Genomic DNA, 16875 nt, shown 5'->3' on the forward strand with positions numbered 1-16875 from the left:
CCTCCCAGGACAGCATGCCAAACAAGCTTTATTATCAATCATCAGCTAAGTGTGAACTCTTAAAAGCCTGATTTATACTTCTGTCTTGTGACAGTGCCTTGCATGTAGCGTCCACATTCCTCACAGGTACCAAGCTGATCAATCACAGATCTTGCGCTCTGCATTGTCACAATTTGTAGTTCCATTGTTAAAAAGGTGCGCATCAGGGTACACTCTTATAAATAAAGGTAAGCGAGCTGTCACTGGGGTGGTACCTTTTCAAAAGGTACACATTTGTACTTAAAGGGTCCATATTGATGCCTCAAAATTATATATTAGTACCTAAGAAATTTAAAGGAACACTTTTGTACATTTTAGGTACTAATATGTACCCTTGCGGTATTAATATGGACCTTTTAGGTACAAATTTGTACCTTTTGAAAAGGTACCCCCGCCCCAGTGACAGCTCGAGTACCTTTATTTCTGAGAGTGTACAGTGAAGGTATGTGACTATGCGAAAACCACGTCAGACCATCTGTGTGCGCTCAACGCAGAAGTATAAATGATCCTTTAGTCTGCTAAAGACCTGAGCGCAATCATTACATTTGAACCGATTTGCCCTCAAATTTCACAACAAATAACAAGCCTCCCTGAAAACTTTTTCTTCCTCCACATGCTTCTTTTTCTCTGTTTATCATTGACTCCTAGTCTTTCATCAGGATTCACTATCACCACAGGGAGATTTCTTTTGGTTTTCGAGCTTGATGCAACAGTGTGTGTTTTTTTGTGCAGTGTCTGACACTTCACAGGGTGTCACTTCAGTTGTGTGTATTGCAGAAGGGGTGTTAGGGGGCGAGATAGAAGGGCGCACCCCTGGGAGATGAGAACTGTGCTCCGAAAATCCGCTTCCCCCATCCTAGCACGGCCGCGGGGGAATCCTGAGCTCTTCAAAGTGTGTGTTGTTGCGGCAGGGGAGCGAGGTGGAAAGCGAGAGGAAGAGAGATGACTACTGGAGATCATGGCAGTGCATTAAGAATCATTTAAAAGTTACAGACACGAAGGGGGCTCCTCTCTGTCTCTCTCCTGCTGTTCTCACACGCTTCTTCCAGCTCTCTTGTAAGCCAACATCACAAGCCCTACTCAACACATCCGACATGCAGCGAATGTAGCCACCATAGCGGCTGAAAATAGAATAACGGAATTACATCAGATTCAGAGGCAGTAGTTAGATGCACAAGCTTGTACTGTCTGTTCTCTCTGATCTCCTAAAACCGTGAGAATGGAAGCACCTTAACTGTAGCAAACTTGCTTTTTTTCCTGCATTCCTTGCCTTGGAATCTCTCCAATTATTATGTGTGGAGACACACAGCTCTCTTTCCATATCAGCGGGTTCATCTGTAATTAACTTCCGTAAACTTCCACTTTCTTCTCCCATTACTTTTAGCTCTGAGTAATGGAACAAATCGAATGGGAAGGAAGGGAAGGAGAAAGAAAATAGGGGAAGGTTTTGAGTATTTTCTTCCAGTGGATTAGAATTCCAATCATTAATAACCTCTACCCTCCATCAGTACTACTTACACCATCTTTCCAACCCATTCCCAAGCCTCTTTACATCTCGCAATTGGTTCTGATCAATGATTTTGCATTGCAGAGTGCCGCATTTAGATCAGTTGAACATTTCCAATCCAAATTAGAACTCCTTTACCTTGTAAAAGTGTGTCTTTTCTATTCTAGTTTTAAGTGTGCTGTAGAAATAGAAAGAGAAGCAGAGAGAGTTCGAGGCAACTCCTTAGGCTTGTTGAAAAGGTACAAAGACAGATGGGTTAAACCATCAGGTCTCATATCCTTATGAATATGTGAAAGCAAATGTAATTTGCGTTAAAGCTTGCAGTTATTCCACTGTGAAGAGTGGATGCTTTTAGAGTGATACTAGATTAATTACAAGGTCAAAAATTATTATATACATTCAGACAAGTCTTACTTTTTGTTTATGAGCTGCAAGATATCCATGCACCCTCTCCGCCCTGATGAACGGCGTGCTGTGAACGGAGAACCTCACATCCAGGGTCCTATCCCGCACCTCCATCAGACTGAAAATGTTGATGTCATCCACTCCCACAGAAAGCATGTCAGACAGGAAATCGCCCAGCAGCTCGTACCTGCTCTTCAGATTTCCGCGTCGTTCCATGAACTCGGGGGCAGAGATATCTGTCAGACACAAACAAACCCATGCATTATAATACTTATAAGGATTGCAGAATGGTATACATTTGAACTAAACTGCAACAACCAACTACAGAGCATTAAAAAAGGCCGTTTTTAATACAGCCCAAAACTGAGGTGTCAAGCTCATGAAAAATGCATGGTCACATTTCCCCCTCTTCAACACATCTCCTTGTCATTAAGTGAGGTTAGTACCTGTCAGTGGGTGCTCACACAAACTTCAACTGACATGTCATGTCAAAAATCTGAGGTGACAGCTCAAACTGCTGCATGTGGTAGGTCTTTGTCACCATGGTAATGGGTGTCTATGCTTTACGGTCATGGTTCTCGGCACATCGAAGATAAAGCTGGCTACTTCCTCTAAGAGTTGTAGGCAAACTGTGACAATTCAACGACCATGTGACCATTGATTTTCCTGTGCTTGAGGTGTGCTTTCCTCCTAATACCCAAAGGACTATTCTAATTGGGATGCTTAGCCTATAGTGAGGGTGGTTGAATAGTAGCCCCAGGGGAGGTGTTAGACCAAGTGATAGAGATCCCGAGCTAAGTCTGTCCCATGGCTGAGTCACCATCCCTTGGGGACAATTCTGGAGAGTGACAGAGGTGTCATAACTCTCACTGACACTTCACATCTCACAGAGGCAGAAGGGCATGTTTGAGGAAACCGGGGAAGATTTTACAACACTAACGACAACAGTGACATGGAAAGATGCTCTGGATATTGACTCACTGACAATGACTTTCCTCCATGTCATCCTCACCCTTATTCAACCATGAGAAACATATGATGTAATTGGTATAAAACAGTAAGAAAAGACAGTTCAGAGTGCCATTAAAGATGTAAGTGTGAAACAACATACTGTTCACTTTTTATCTTTTGCTATGATGCAATAGTGAAGGTCAAAATATGTGAGCAATTCATAAACACTACAATTGTCAAAATCATTGGAATCATCATCGTTCAAAATTTAAAGGAATTTTAGTTTTGGCTATACTATACAAATATACACAATAATTAAGGCTCTCTGCAAAAAAAAAAAGTTATTAAACTGAGAATGGGATGACAAGTGGCACAGTGCTGGTTCGAGCCCCGGCTGGGTCAGTTGGCATTTCTGTGTGGAGTTTGCATGTTCTCCCCGTGTTGGCGTGGGTTTCCTCCAGGTGCTCTGATTTCCCCCACAGTCCAAAGACATGGGCTGAATTGAATGGGCTGAATTGGCTTTAGTGTATGTGTGGGTGTGGATGCGGGAATGTGTGGGTGTTTCTCAGTGCTGGGTTGTGGTTGGAAGGGCATCCGCTGCGTAAAACACGTGCTGAGTAAATTGGTGTTTCATTCCGCTGTGGCGACCCCTGATTAATAAAGGGACTAAGCCGACAAGAAAAAAATGAATAAAAGAATGAATGAATAAACTAAAACTCACATTTTTGATGGGTAAAGCTAACAAAATTTTGTAGAAAGTGTACAGGCCTTGTTTTAAAGTACTTCAGGAGTCAATCAGCAGTCAGAGGACTACACTAGTCACTCACAAACATCACTAGTAAGTAATGCGCATTGTCTTGCATTTATATCACTAGTCTCTAACAAAACATCACTACAGTAGTCTCTCATAGACATCACTAGTCTCTCACACTGCCTGTTGCAATCTTGATCAACTCTTCCACTCTTATCCTGAAGTAGTTTTCTTAGCCATAATTTTGTGGCCAAGAATTTTCCAGATATTTCCAATCAGGTTTGGATCAGTACTCTGCGCGTGCCATTTCATTGTTTCATTTACAGATTTAAATAACTAGTTTACTTATTTTGCTGTGTAGCAAGACTTATTGTCCTGCAAAGAATTGTTGGCTGAAGGCTGATTTATACTATGCCTGGCGCCGCATCGTGGACCTTTGTTGACTGTAAGCACACCTCACTAAATGGACAAGGCTTTAATACTTGACGCGTTCATCGTTGAAATATTCTTTAAAAGGACAGGGGGCTGTCAAAAGAAACCCACTGTAAAATCAGACGGATAAACAGAGAAGTAGGACGTTTCCGGAGCTTCATCATATCATTAATATCATTCAAGAATTGTAAACATAATATTTTTTATTATTTTTATTAATTATTTTAACAATTACAATGTTTTTTCATCTTTCAAGATTTTTTTTTATTCAAACTTTGATTCATCAATTGTTTTTGTTCATATCTCGTATAGTTCTACCTATTATAGTTTATATAAAATTATTAATGACAACAGAACATGGGTTACTCTACAAATATTTTTTTTTATTATGGAAAGAATTAAAGCAAAAAAGTACACTTACTAAAAAATGCTGACAGTTTTTTATTTAGCCCACTCCACAATTGACACATTACTGTCAGGCTAGTTTGTGTCCTCTACTTACATGCTAAAAAGGCAATAATGGTCCAACGTTCCTGACCATTATCACCAATAAAGCCTAAAAATAGGCCATCAGTATATTGTAAACTGATGGCTTCAAATATTCTTTTACATTTATCAAATAAATAATTTGTTACTTTGTTTTAGTTTTGTAATTGTAATAATCTACATAATTGTAATATCTACATCAGTGTTAAACTTATGAACGTTGGAAAAAACATATTCTGTAATATAAAAACCTCTCCACTTTTGCCATGGCCTCTCTTTTTGGTTTTAACAAACTTATCACTCAAAACTAACCAAAAACTTTCTTCCTTTCCCACTGCTGTTGCAATTTTTAGCCAAGAATTATAGGCCTTCTGGTTATCCCAATGATCAGGCATGCACGGATCATAAAAATGTCTATGCAGGCGTAGCTGTTTTAGTCAAAATCTCTTCAAAGTGATTCATTTTCAACTCAAATGAAATCTTGCATCGTGCAAACTGTTCGCTGAAGTTTTAAAAAAATGTGCGCTCCGCCAGCTAAATCATCTTTCATGCACCCAAAGCGAACCCGCACAAATACTGCGATGACATCACAGTCGCAATCAAGAGAACTAGCGAACGCGTCAAGTATGAACGTGGCTTGACTGAGTGGTGCATGTAGAAAAGCAACCATAGCTTTAGATAAACTTCAGCATTCATTCTGCAATGCAGCACAACATCATCATATCATAATGATTTTGAAAGGATCGTGTAATGAGAAAAATTGCTTGAAAAAAAAATCTCAGATTATAAAGTATTTTGAGAATCTGAAAAAAAAAAATGCAGAAAGTTTTCTGTGAAGGGTAAGCTTGGGGTAAGGAGAACAAATGTACAGTTTGTACCAAATTGACACTACTATTGATTCACATGACCTTGTTTTAGTTTGTGTCAAATTGCATGTGGAGTCTCTTTGGCCTAAAGTATATAGCATAAACTGTGTTTGTGTCTGTGTCTTTACTCTGGCAGCCCTAATTCCCCCCGCTGAGACTTGAATATCCTCTAAGAGAACATTAGTGCTTGAAGAGCGTCAATCACTGAGCTTGAGGTGGGGGCAAGGAAGGAAACTGTGATTAGCTTTGGGGGGGTGCAGGAAGGGTGGCTGTCTGCTCCCATCAGGAGCTGTGTGTGAAGAGGAGACTCATCATGACAGCTGGGAACAACCTCACACCTGGCTTTGATCCAAGTCTAGATCAAACCTGCTCCCCTTCCCACGGGCATTAGGGAATGGATGAGCTTAACACATTTTTCTAGATATTAAGCATGCACACCTTTACTGAGTTTAGTAGCTAAACTTCAAAAATATGCAGGACTAGAAGTTATATACTGTATGAAAATGTATATGACCTTTTCTACAAAGATATTCCTATAAATAAGGACTCACTCGCCTTGTCATTTAGTGACCATTTATAAGACCTTTTAGCAAAAAATTTGAAACCTTTAATATGTTCTGCCTGTTTGTTTATACAACAATGTTGTTTTTGAGACTGAAATTGGGCTTCAAAGTGGAAGACTTTGAAAATGTGGCCAATGTTGCATCAGTGAAAACACCTAAAATTAAAGTCTTTAACGATGATGTCATGTGAGTAAATAGTATGTGTTTAGAGGAGTGTAGATTAAACTTTTCTGCTTTTGGCAACATTAATATTGTCTAAATGCAGCCTTAATCATGCAAAACAATGTTGATTGTCAATGTTAAGAAGCAAAACTTAATTATTTTTTTTAGGTTATTCAAATTTCAAGGCAACATTTTGGGGGATGGCGGATGAACAATAAAACTATTTTCATATGAATCCATGTGAACCAAGTTTATAAAAAAAAAGGTTCAAAAGTGAAAATAGTCATGTAGTCAAAAACATAGTAAAAACATTCCAACCAGGAAAACAAACAATCCAAAAGGCAAAGTCAAGGCAAACAGGCAAACTAATCGTACACCAAACAAATAAAGACAATGATTGAAATGCTCAGCAAGGCAAGTAAACAAGTTGCATATTTCGCAAATGAGTGATTGGTATGGCAAGGTTAATAATGCGACCAAATAGGACATAATCAGAGGGGGTGCTCACAGTAAGTACTCTGAAGAGGACTCCCTCTGCTGGTGTGATATTACATAATACTGCATTATTAACTGCATTTGTTTGCTGTCCGTGGCTCAAGCATTCTTTATAGTGGCACCTCTTAAGCATTTTTTTAACATAGAAGTGACTCTGTATGAATTCACTTACAGTACAATTTAATGAAGTTAACTTGTTAACAAAGGTTCGGCAGCAGGACCATGTCTCACTTTGCCTCCTTAACCAATCACCTACTTTCATTTATTAATTCATTTTCTTTTCGGCTTAGTCCCTTTATTAATCTGGGGTCGCCACAGTGAAATGAACTGCCAACTGATCCAGCATATGTTTTATGCAGCGGATGCCCTTCCAGCTGCAACCCATGACTAGGAAACATCCATGCACACTAATTTGATTATAACCAAAATAATAATGAGATGATACCCCCACTCTGAGTTCCTGGTTATTATTGTAGGATGCCTGATCAACCTACCTACTTGTTCAATGTTTATCCTCTTACTTCCATTCCCCTTCATCCCACTTTTCCTTCATCACATCCATCCCAACAATAAAGTCTAGCTCAAAGTGTGGCGTGGTCCATGCTAGTTAAATCCCAGCTATGATGTATGCTATTGAGCCATATTACACAGCTGTGAGTATGATACTGCTCACAACAAACTTATCTCACAATACTGAACTTCAATCCGATTTTTTCCTAGACTTCAACAAAGTATAAAAAACTTGATAGTTTGGTGGAGATATAAAATTTATATACACCTAGAAAGCTTGCAATTCGTTACATCCGCCTTAATGGAGCAACAATTTTTTCATGTCACCTCATACTTCATCAAATCCTGACCAATGAAATGCTCTCCAATATCTTACATGCCCCTGCCCTTCAAGATGCTTCTCAATGGCTTTTCAGTTGATGCATTTAAGCTTAACCACTCTCACTAACAGAGCTATTGGCGGTTTATTTTTTTAAAGGGGAGGAGCTAATCTACGTCCAACCCACTCTTCGTGTTTCAGTTAGATTACTTCAAATATCAAATACAATTGCACATACTCTTCAGTGCACCTTTAAAGACACAAAATCAACAATATAATCTGAACGGTACAGCGATCTGCTAATGTTTAAAGTCATGGAGTGTGAACTAGGTTTTAGTCTGTGCATATTGGGGGAACAGTCTGTTGCTCAATATGTCTTTCTGAACTGGTAAATTAATCCCACTGAATGGATATTAATATTGTCCCACCTTCTCTTTTTATTATTATCACAAAGTTCCATTGTAGAGGGGAAGTCAGTGTTAGTCAGTAAGATGAGAATCAAAATAGTGTGCATTTTCTAAAGATGCGTCCACACTGGCTAAGCACACAGATGCCTCAAAAGTGCAATCTCAAAAAGCATTTCATGTTGCATGGCCTGCAGAATGTGGAAGTTTATATATAAATGTGTGTGCCCTGTTTGTGCATAGGCAGAGCAGAGGTTATGATAACAAGTGAGTTTGTGAGCCCATGTTTGGTTATCTCCATGAGCTAGCATGGGTGTCTAAAGAACTTCTGCACATACTTTCCATCATCTTTTGCCTTACAATCAGTTCACTTTCTGGGATTCACAGAGCAAGCTATAATCTCAAAGAAGCAGCATTAAACAGGCCTTACGACTCTCCACCGCCTTCAACATTTGCTCCTGAAATAGGATTTCAAATGTCAAGGAGGCAGTAAATAGTACGAAAGTCGAACTCTCAGTTAGCCCAGAATTCAATGCATGTTGAGACGGGGCTCCAGGGAAATAAACAGCTTAAGTATTTGGCAAGAACATTAGCCCATACCTCCATTGACTGATGCCATTTTCATGTGCATTTTAAACAATGCCTGAAGTACAAACAGACGCTCTCTCTGAAACCAAAAGCTGCATTGAACCTTGTTCGGTTTTTGCTCAACTGTTGCAATTCTAATCAGAAAGGTCTTGAGGCATTATAGGGTTGATTTTTGGGGTGTATTTCCTGTGTTGGTGCAGGCTTATCTGTGGAAATTTTTCCCAATCCAGTGTGTTCAATTGGTTTCAAGGCCATGAGTGCATGAAAAATCAATGAAGCAATGAACGAATAAACGAACAAACAAACAAACAAACGAACGGACGGACGAATCAATCAATCAATCAATCAATCAATCAATCAATCAATCAATCAATCAATCAATCAATCAATCAATCAATCAATCAATCAATCAATCAATCAATCAATCAATCAATCAATCAATAATTTGTGAATGTGACCAAAGAAGTCAAGACAGCACAGACTGAAAGATGTTCTAATGTTACTGTCTATGCAAACCTGAACAATTGGCTAAAGAAAATGCATCAACTTAATTGACAATCAAAATGGTAAGCGAGCACTATTTAGTTACCATTTGTATAAAGTTTACAGTTTGTATATTGCAGTCCTAATTTTATTTTCCCTTTTTGAATGAGAAATATACAATTGCCTATTGATACACACAGGTAATTCCCTACATGTAGGCACATACTGTAACTAACATGCTAGTTTGTAACAGTCTTTTTGGTGTGTTTAAGCACAGCTTTTTGACCAATATGGAGTCAATATATAGCGACAATTGGCTTTTGTTTTTTTTAATGTATTATTATTAAGCTGAAATCACACTTATTCATATGCATGTAAGAACAATGTTAGATATTTTTGTAATGAAATACCTATTATAAATCAATCTATACATTTATACATTATACATTTATATATGCATAATTAAAATGGACATGCAAATTAATAATGAATGGTCAGGGCAAATAAGATTTTTTTTTTCTCAGAAAACATATTTCTAAAGGTTTACTTGAAATTACACTAGATGTTGGTAACAGCCAAAGAAATTCATATATGCAAAGAAAACAAATCTAATTTGTTTACTGTTATGTGTAATAAAATGAAATGACGCAGGGAAAAAAAGTATTGAACACATGAAGGAGGGGGGCAGTAGAAAAGCAGTAAAAGCCCAGATAGCAGCTGAAATTTCTCAGTAGTTATTCAGCCACCCTCTGCCCTTCGTCATTGTAAATGAGTATTAGCTGCTTCAGTCCAACTTCCACATTAGCAGGAGGATGAAGATGAAACCAGGGTGGACATTTCACCAAGACAATGATCCAAAACACAGCCAACAGATTTAAAACAAAGAAAATCAAGCTATACAATGACCCAACCTGACTGGAATCCAATAGAAAATACAAATTAAAGATCAGAAGTCTGCGAAAGAAAAACCTCACACCTGAGCAATGCATGATTTTAATCTTCATATGAGAGGTGTCTTTAAGCTGCCATCACCAAAAAAACATTTTAAATATATATATATATATATATATATATATATATATATATATATATATATATATATATATGTATAGTTTGGGTTTTTACCAAAATCTGGTTTAATTCCATGCCAACAGCTACTTTTCAATATATTTCCCAGAAAAAAAAAATTAAAAATACAAAAATTCAAAAGCATGCAGTGTTAAATCCTTTTTTTTCCCTCACTGTATATATTACTTCAGAACTATTCCTGGGTGAGGAATAGCAAATCACATTATTATTTAAAGCATAAACAGAAAAATTGGGACAAGCATGGGTCAAACAGTCCACAGTAGATTATCTGACCCAACTATAAAAATCCAATAATAATAGCTTAGATTGTTGTGTTTTTGTGCAACGTATAATGATGGTTCAATTAGGGATTATCAGAGATTATTGTGTGGCATTAATACACAATCTGACATCATCTGACAGAGACACAAATGTTACAATACATATAAAGTTATTTGTGAAGTCGCATCGAGCGGTAATAAACAGACGGCAGAAAACAGTTTTCTATTATGTCGTGCCTGCCGTAAATTCAGTTGCGCAGCTAAAATCAAAGAAAAATCTCTTTATAGGCTTATGACTTTGGTATTGGCTTACATTTTATATTCCATCTCTCCATCTCCCACATGGCCTTTTCCTCCACTTTAATAGTCTTAAAACTACAAAATCCTCAGCTATAGTACATTTCATTTCGGCTCAGTCTTGTTTTCATTAAAACGCTGGCTGTCATAATGTCACTGAAGTCAATATGGCCACGGGTTTTACTGCCACAACATGGCACACAATCAACATAGATCCAGATTCCAGACCATCAAACAATTTTAATGCCTTTGAATAAAAAAGGAGTGGACAACAGACTCCATTCTCCATTCTCAACAACAGTGCTCTAGAGTGACAATCATTATGAGTTAATTTAGTTTAAGCCTTTAAAATGCACCGAATTGGAAGTAACACTTAAAGCTGCATCACTTTACAACACTATTTGCATTTCTAAAAGGACTAAGAATAGTATGATCGTAGGTAAGTTTCGCTTTCAGGTTTTGAGGTATGACCGCATTTGTCTCTGTTGGGCAAAATGTTGTTAGTGAAATCCAGTAATTCTAACAGGAATCCATGTGACTGGGAAGTTGAATGAGGGTGAAGGATTTCCTCAAGCAAATTTTGTTCATTTTCAAGTCGGTCACACAAATTTGCAGCATTCACCAACAAAAAGCTGCTCGGTTTGAATGTAATTTCTGTGTGAGCTGTGCTTCATCTATTTGAACACTATTGACAAAGTGCTATATGCAATGTTCTGGTTTTCAGTATGCCAGCTTGGGCACTCCAGTCAGCTGCAGAGGTGGCATTCTTTACAAGATCCATCCATGGTCAAATCCTGATAGAAGGTTGGACATCCTGTTCCCCAACATTTACAGCCATATACACTACTGGTCAAAAGTTTAGGATTTTTAAATGTTTTAAAATAAGCTCACCCTGCTCACCAAGGCTTCGTTTGTTTCATCAAAAATACAGTACAAGTTGTAAAATTGTGAAATGTTATTGCACTATGAAATAAATGTTCAAAAGTAGTTCATCATTTAATTCAATCATTTATTCCAGTGATTTTAAAGATGAATTTTCAGCTTCATTACTCCCTCCAGTCTTCAGAGTCACATGATCCTTTAGAAATCACTAATATTAATTATTATTATTATTATTATTATTATTATTATTATTATTATTATTATTATTATTCCTATTAATGGTGATAGTAATAAGAGTAATAATGACAGGAGTAATAATTTCATTTGAAACTACATACAATAAGAAATCAGTTATTTAAAATTTACATATTTAACAATTTAACTTTTTTTTTTTTGGACTTTGAACAAATGCCACATTGATGAACAGAATCATTTTCTTTATTTTTAACAAACTTTTGACTGGCAGTGTAGGTAGTTAGTGACTTTTCAACCCATATAATTTATTAAAATAGTTATCCTAATGCAAGTAAAGCAATCCAAGTATGGAAGTGTCCTTTCATCAATGAAACAGTTTGAAACCTGTGTAGCTTGACTCTGTAACAGTGCAACAATCATGATTTTGATTACAGGGAGCACACACACTGGCAAAATGTGTACTTTGAACAAATAGTAAATCGTGTCCCATAGCCTCTACTAAATGTATAAATGCAAATGTAAATTTTTGCCGTTTGATAATAGCAAAACAATGGTAAATAGCATTTAAAGCTTCCAGTTCTAAGATGTAGATACATTCCAATCTTCACTAATCACTAATCTATACAGTAATCTATCTATACTAATCACTAATCTATACAAGTCAGAATTATTAGCCCCTCTTTGATTTTTTTTTTTTTTTTTTACTTTTTTAAAAATATTTCCCAAATGATGTTTAACAGAGCATGGATTTTTCACAGTATGTCTGATACTATTTTTTCTTCTGGAGAAAGTCTTATTTGTTTTATTTTGGCTAGAATAAAAGCATTCTTTATTTTTTAAAACCCTTTTAAAGTCAAAATTATTAGCCCCTTTAAGCTACATATTTTTTGATAGTCTACAGAACAAACTATCATTATACAATAACTTGCCTAATTACCCTAACCTGCCTAGTCAACCTAGTTAACCTAGTTAAGCCTTTAAATGTAACTTTAAGCTATATAGACGTGTCTTGAAAAATATTAAATGAAATATTATTTACTGTCATCATGGCAAAGATAAAATAAATCAGTTATTAGAAATGAGTTATTAAAACTGTTATGTTCAGAAATGTGCTGAAAAAATCTCTCTGTTAAACATAAATTGGGGAAAAATTAAGTGGGAGTGGGGGTAATATTTCAGGGGGGATAATAGTTCTGACTTCAACTGTATATATAATATAGCATGAATATGGCATGAAGATTAAATTGCTTGTAAATGCTTGGCTGATGTCCCTTCACAATGCTTAGATCTTGTGTCATTTACATTTAAAAAACTAGGTTAATGCTAGTTCTGACTACATTCTGATTAATATTATAGTTTTACACTATTGATGCTGTTAAAGCTACAACTTACACTTCATCAGAAATTTTCCATTTAGCATCTCATTTTGCTTTTAGTGCATATAGTCAACTGGAATAAAGAAGAGACTGTTTTATATCTTTATATAGTCAGAAAAATAATCCATTCAGGATAAATTTAATTAGGCTAGGATTGATTTTGTCACTGACTACACTCTATTAATGCTGTTTACGCTATACCTCAGAATGAATATACCATCCTACCAGCAAATGACATTTTACTGGAAATTTCCCAGCTGATATATTACATATATTACTTCAAAAGCTTTTAAGAACAGTCCATGCATATGGTCTATAGGGAATAGATCTTTCTTGGTCGCAAAATCCAGAAACAATTTTGCTAATATAACCATACTTGTAGTTCTGCATGAAGGAAATGCTGCATAAGAGCTGCTGTTGTCATGAAACTGAGCTTGCATCTTTTTTTTTTTTGTACACTGTGCAGAAGTACCAGAGCATAACAGACATCCCATGCCTTCACAGTGTCATGGAGGCTATATATGGTTAAAAGGATGCATTGAAGCCAGGATCAATCACAATTACATATGCAAATAACTATACAATATACAGCACATTATGTTCTTTCTGAATAATTTTCAGATAACTGGGGAGATTTAAATAAAAAATTGAATAAGAATTATGTGTAAAAATATAGCACTGATGATTTGACTGCACTGATATAGCACTGATGACAAGACTACACTTAGTAGTCTTGTGATGTTTTTATAACTATGTCATGTTGTCACTTGTCAAATGTCACCTGTACCTGCTAATCTCAAGGAGGCTGAATTGTAGATGGCATCGTCCCGTAGCTCTCTCACATTCACTTTCACACTAGAGACGGCATCTGGCCAAACGCCGTCTGATACTCGCACTTGAAATTCGTAACTGCCGGGAGGGGCGTTTTCCTTTATGATGAGAAACCCTGTCCGCTTGTTCAGGATGAAATAACTGTAGGGGGGGAAAATAACAGGATTAAAATAGTGATCGTGTGATTGGATACTCTTATCTGTTATTTTCTCTGAGACTATGTATTTGTTACTGATTTCCAAGCTATACAGTATAACCATCATTTATTTTCAGCGAATACTTTGCAAAAAACAACAACAACACAAAAAGGCCAAAGTGTAAAATGAAGAGATCAACAATTCAATATCATTCCAACTGTGACTAGAGTGAATGCATTTCAATAAAGGGCTGGTGTGAAAGCTGAGAGATGATTCTGGGTTATGCGAAGGTAAAACTAGGGAATGAAGAAAAGTGGAGGGTGAATCCTTTATATTACAACAACCGTGAGTGGCAGATGAATGGCATAGACGTTCAGATTTCACCGATGTCAACATAAATTATTCTGAACTCAAGAATATCCTATTAATTTGATTCACACAATTATTATTAATGTCAACTTTTGAACCCAACTTAAACAGCACATCGACTTAAAGAAATGCATTTTGCTGCTTGTTCAAACTGCTTATTTAAAATAAGCTAAAACATCACAACTGTCGGGTTTCTGTGTTTGTCATGTGATTTTTCCCCATGTTTACATGCTCCCTGTGTGTTTGTTTGTATTATGTGATCCTTTTGTTCCCGCTATTTCAAGATGTTCATTAGTTTCACCTGTGTTTTTCCCCTGTTTGGTATCAGTTCAATTATGCCCTGTGTATTTATATCCCTGTGTTTACTTGGTTCGTTGTCTGGTTTTGAACGTCATGAGTGTAAGGTTCAGTGCTTGTTGTAAGTGTCATTGTAAGTAAATAAATACATGACTTATTGTTAACTCCTGTGATTCCAGTGCGTGTCTTTAGTAGAGAGGGAAAACTTGACAACAACTCTAGAGACTTTCTTTGGGAAACTTAAATTAGTTATGTTAACTTAATGGATTTGTGCTGGGACAACATGAATAAGTTTTGGGGAACCCTGCATTTTTTACAGTGTAAACAACTGCTCACACTTAAAGGATAAGTATGCGTTTTCTGCTACACATCTTACCTTAAATTCACCCTTTTGTGTAAATATACAGGGTTTAACAAATTATTTGAGCCAGCACATTCAACCTTCCAACAAAGAAAATTAATCAAGCATAACATCCGACCATTGTGATTTAATTTTCTATTAAGAACCACAAGAAAACCGATTGGGCATCCGAATACAGTAATAATAATTTATTGACTGAAAGGAAACATTCCATCAATGTCATGCAACAGTACCAATGCTAATCCTAGTTTTTAATTCAATCTCTGCATATTTTAGAAACTTTAATGCTAGCTTGACATTCTGCATTTCTTTCATAATAATAATAATAATAATAATAATGATAATAATAATAACTACCAGTCCCCAAACTCTCAATATTAGTCAATCTAAAAAGTGATTGACTGACATTTTAGCACTCTCAATCTTTTAATGGTGACCAGGAATCTTAGTGTTTTAGGAAAGATAAATCTAGTAAGCAGTAATGTGTATTTATATAGCGCATTTATTGTGTATGGCCATACACCCAAAGCGCTTTACAATCATGACGGGGGCCTTTCCACACTGCCACCAGTGTGCAGCCTCCAGCTGGATGATGCAGTGCACTCACTACACATGGTGGGGTGGAGAGACAGGGGAGTGATAGAACCAATTCAATGGAAGGGGATCACTCACATATATGATCCATGAGACTCAATGTATGTCTTATTTTATTTCTAGACACAGTGGGGCTTTACCTTATACATCATGAACTGTTGAATGCTTATCAATAGTTTTCATTTATTTCTAGCTGTTGGTTTCTAGCTGCTGCTATGGCTAACATGATTATCTAAAGTGGTTCAATTAAGTCAATATTTAAGTTACATATATTCACTAAGAGTTTACATAAAGGTGCACACATTCTACCATCAAGTTTCTACCATCGATTAATTTGTTTAGAAACCCCTTCATAGCACGATACTAATCTGCGCTGATTGGTCCGATGACCCAGTATATTGCGATTGACGGATTGCGTTAAGCGCAAACAGAGAGAAATGCCCAAAACGGTTTATCAACAAATGTGAAGTAGTCAGAGTGTATGTGTGAGCATACCTATCAACACATTTTTTTCCGGGTAGTCTCCTGTATTTCAGCTCTCCCGCCACCCTCCCTTTTGTTATTTCTCCCGGAAAACTCCCGTAATTTCCCATCCATCTGTATCATTGTCTTCCTCTTTTTCTTTCTACAGTGTTTGTGGGCGGGGCTGGGGGTTTCAATTTTCCCGGGTCTGCATGTGCAACAAATGGGCGGGGCTTGAGTTCTGTATCGTCGTCACGCCGACACGGCTAAAGACTTGTACCAGCGACAATTCGTTCGAACCACTATCAGTCTACTCTTTAATAGACGAATCAATAGATTTAAACACGGCGCACTTTCAGATTAAAGCCTTAGCTGGATATTTCAATTCACTTTGAGCTGTGTTACACACTACATGAAAGGTCATTTTCAAAAACCCATAAAAGTGGCTCTTTAATTCAGTATAATTTACACATTATATTGAATTTCACTTAAAATGTTTGACAAAACCTGGGTTAAAATAGCATTTTAACAATGTAACATAAAATAGCATAACATATTTTATATGTATAAAAAAAATGTATAGGTATACATAAGTACAAATGTGGCTACAAAACAGTGCTGCAAATTGTCACACGCATAGTACTGCAGTAGCAAAGGCCACCTTTTCTAAAAAAAAAAAATAATAAAATAAAAAACATTTTTGTGCTTTACGCAATAACCACTAGGTGGTGCAAAGAACGTCTGCTATTCCATTGACTTTTTAG

General features: G+C 36.7%; 1 protein-coding gene across 1 annotated transcript in view; it reads right to left on the reverse strand.

The window, feature by feature from the left end:
• si:ch211-186j3.6 (neural-cadherin) overlaps positions 1 to 16875 on the reverse strand; it is a 440558-nt gene that overhangs the window by 129850 nt on the left and 293833 nt on the right. The window contains 2 exon segments of the mRNA XM_056462007.1: positions 1961 to 2187; positions 13848 to 14032. Coding sequence (XP_056317982.1) covers positions 1961 to 2187; positions 13848 to 14032 — 412 coding nt within the window.

Source organism: Danio aesculapii, chromosome 7 (assembly GCF_903798145.1).
Source record: "Danio aesculapii chromosome 7, fDanAes4.1, whole genome shotgun sequence".
Classification (NCBI taxonomy): Eukaryota; Metazoa; Chordata; class Actinopteri; order Cypriniformes; family Danionidae; genus Danio; species Danio aesculapii.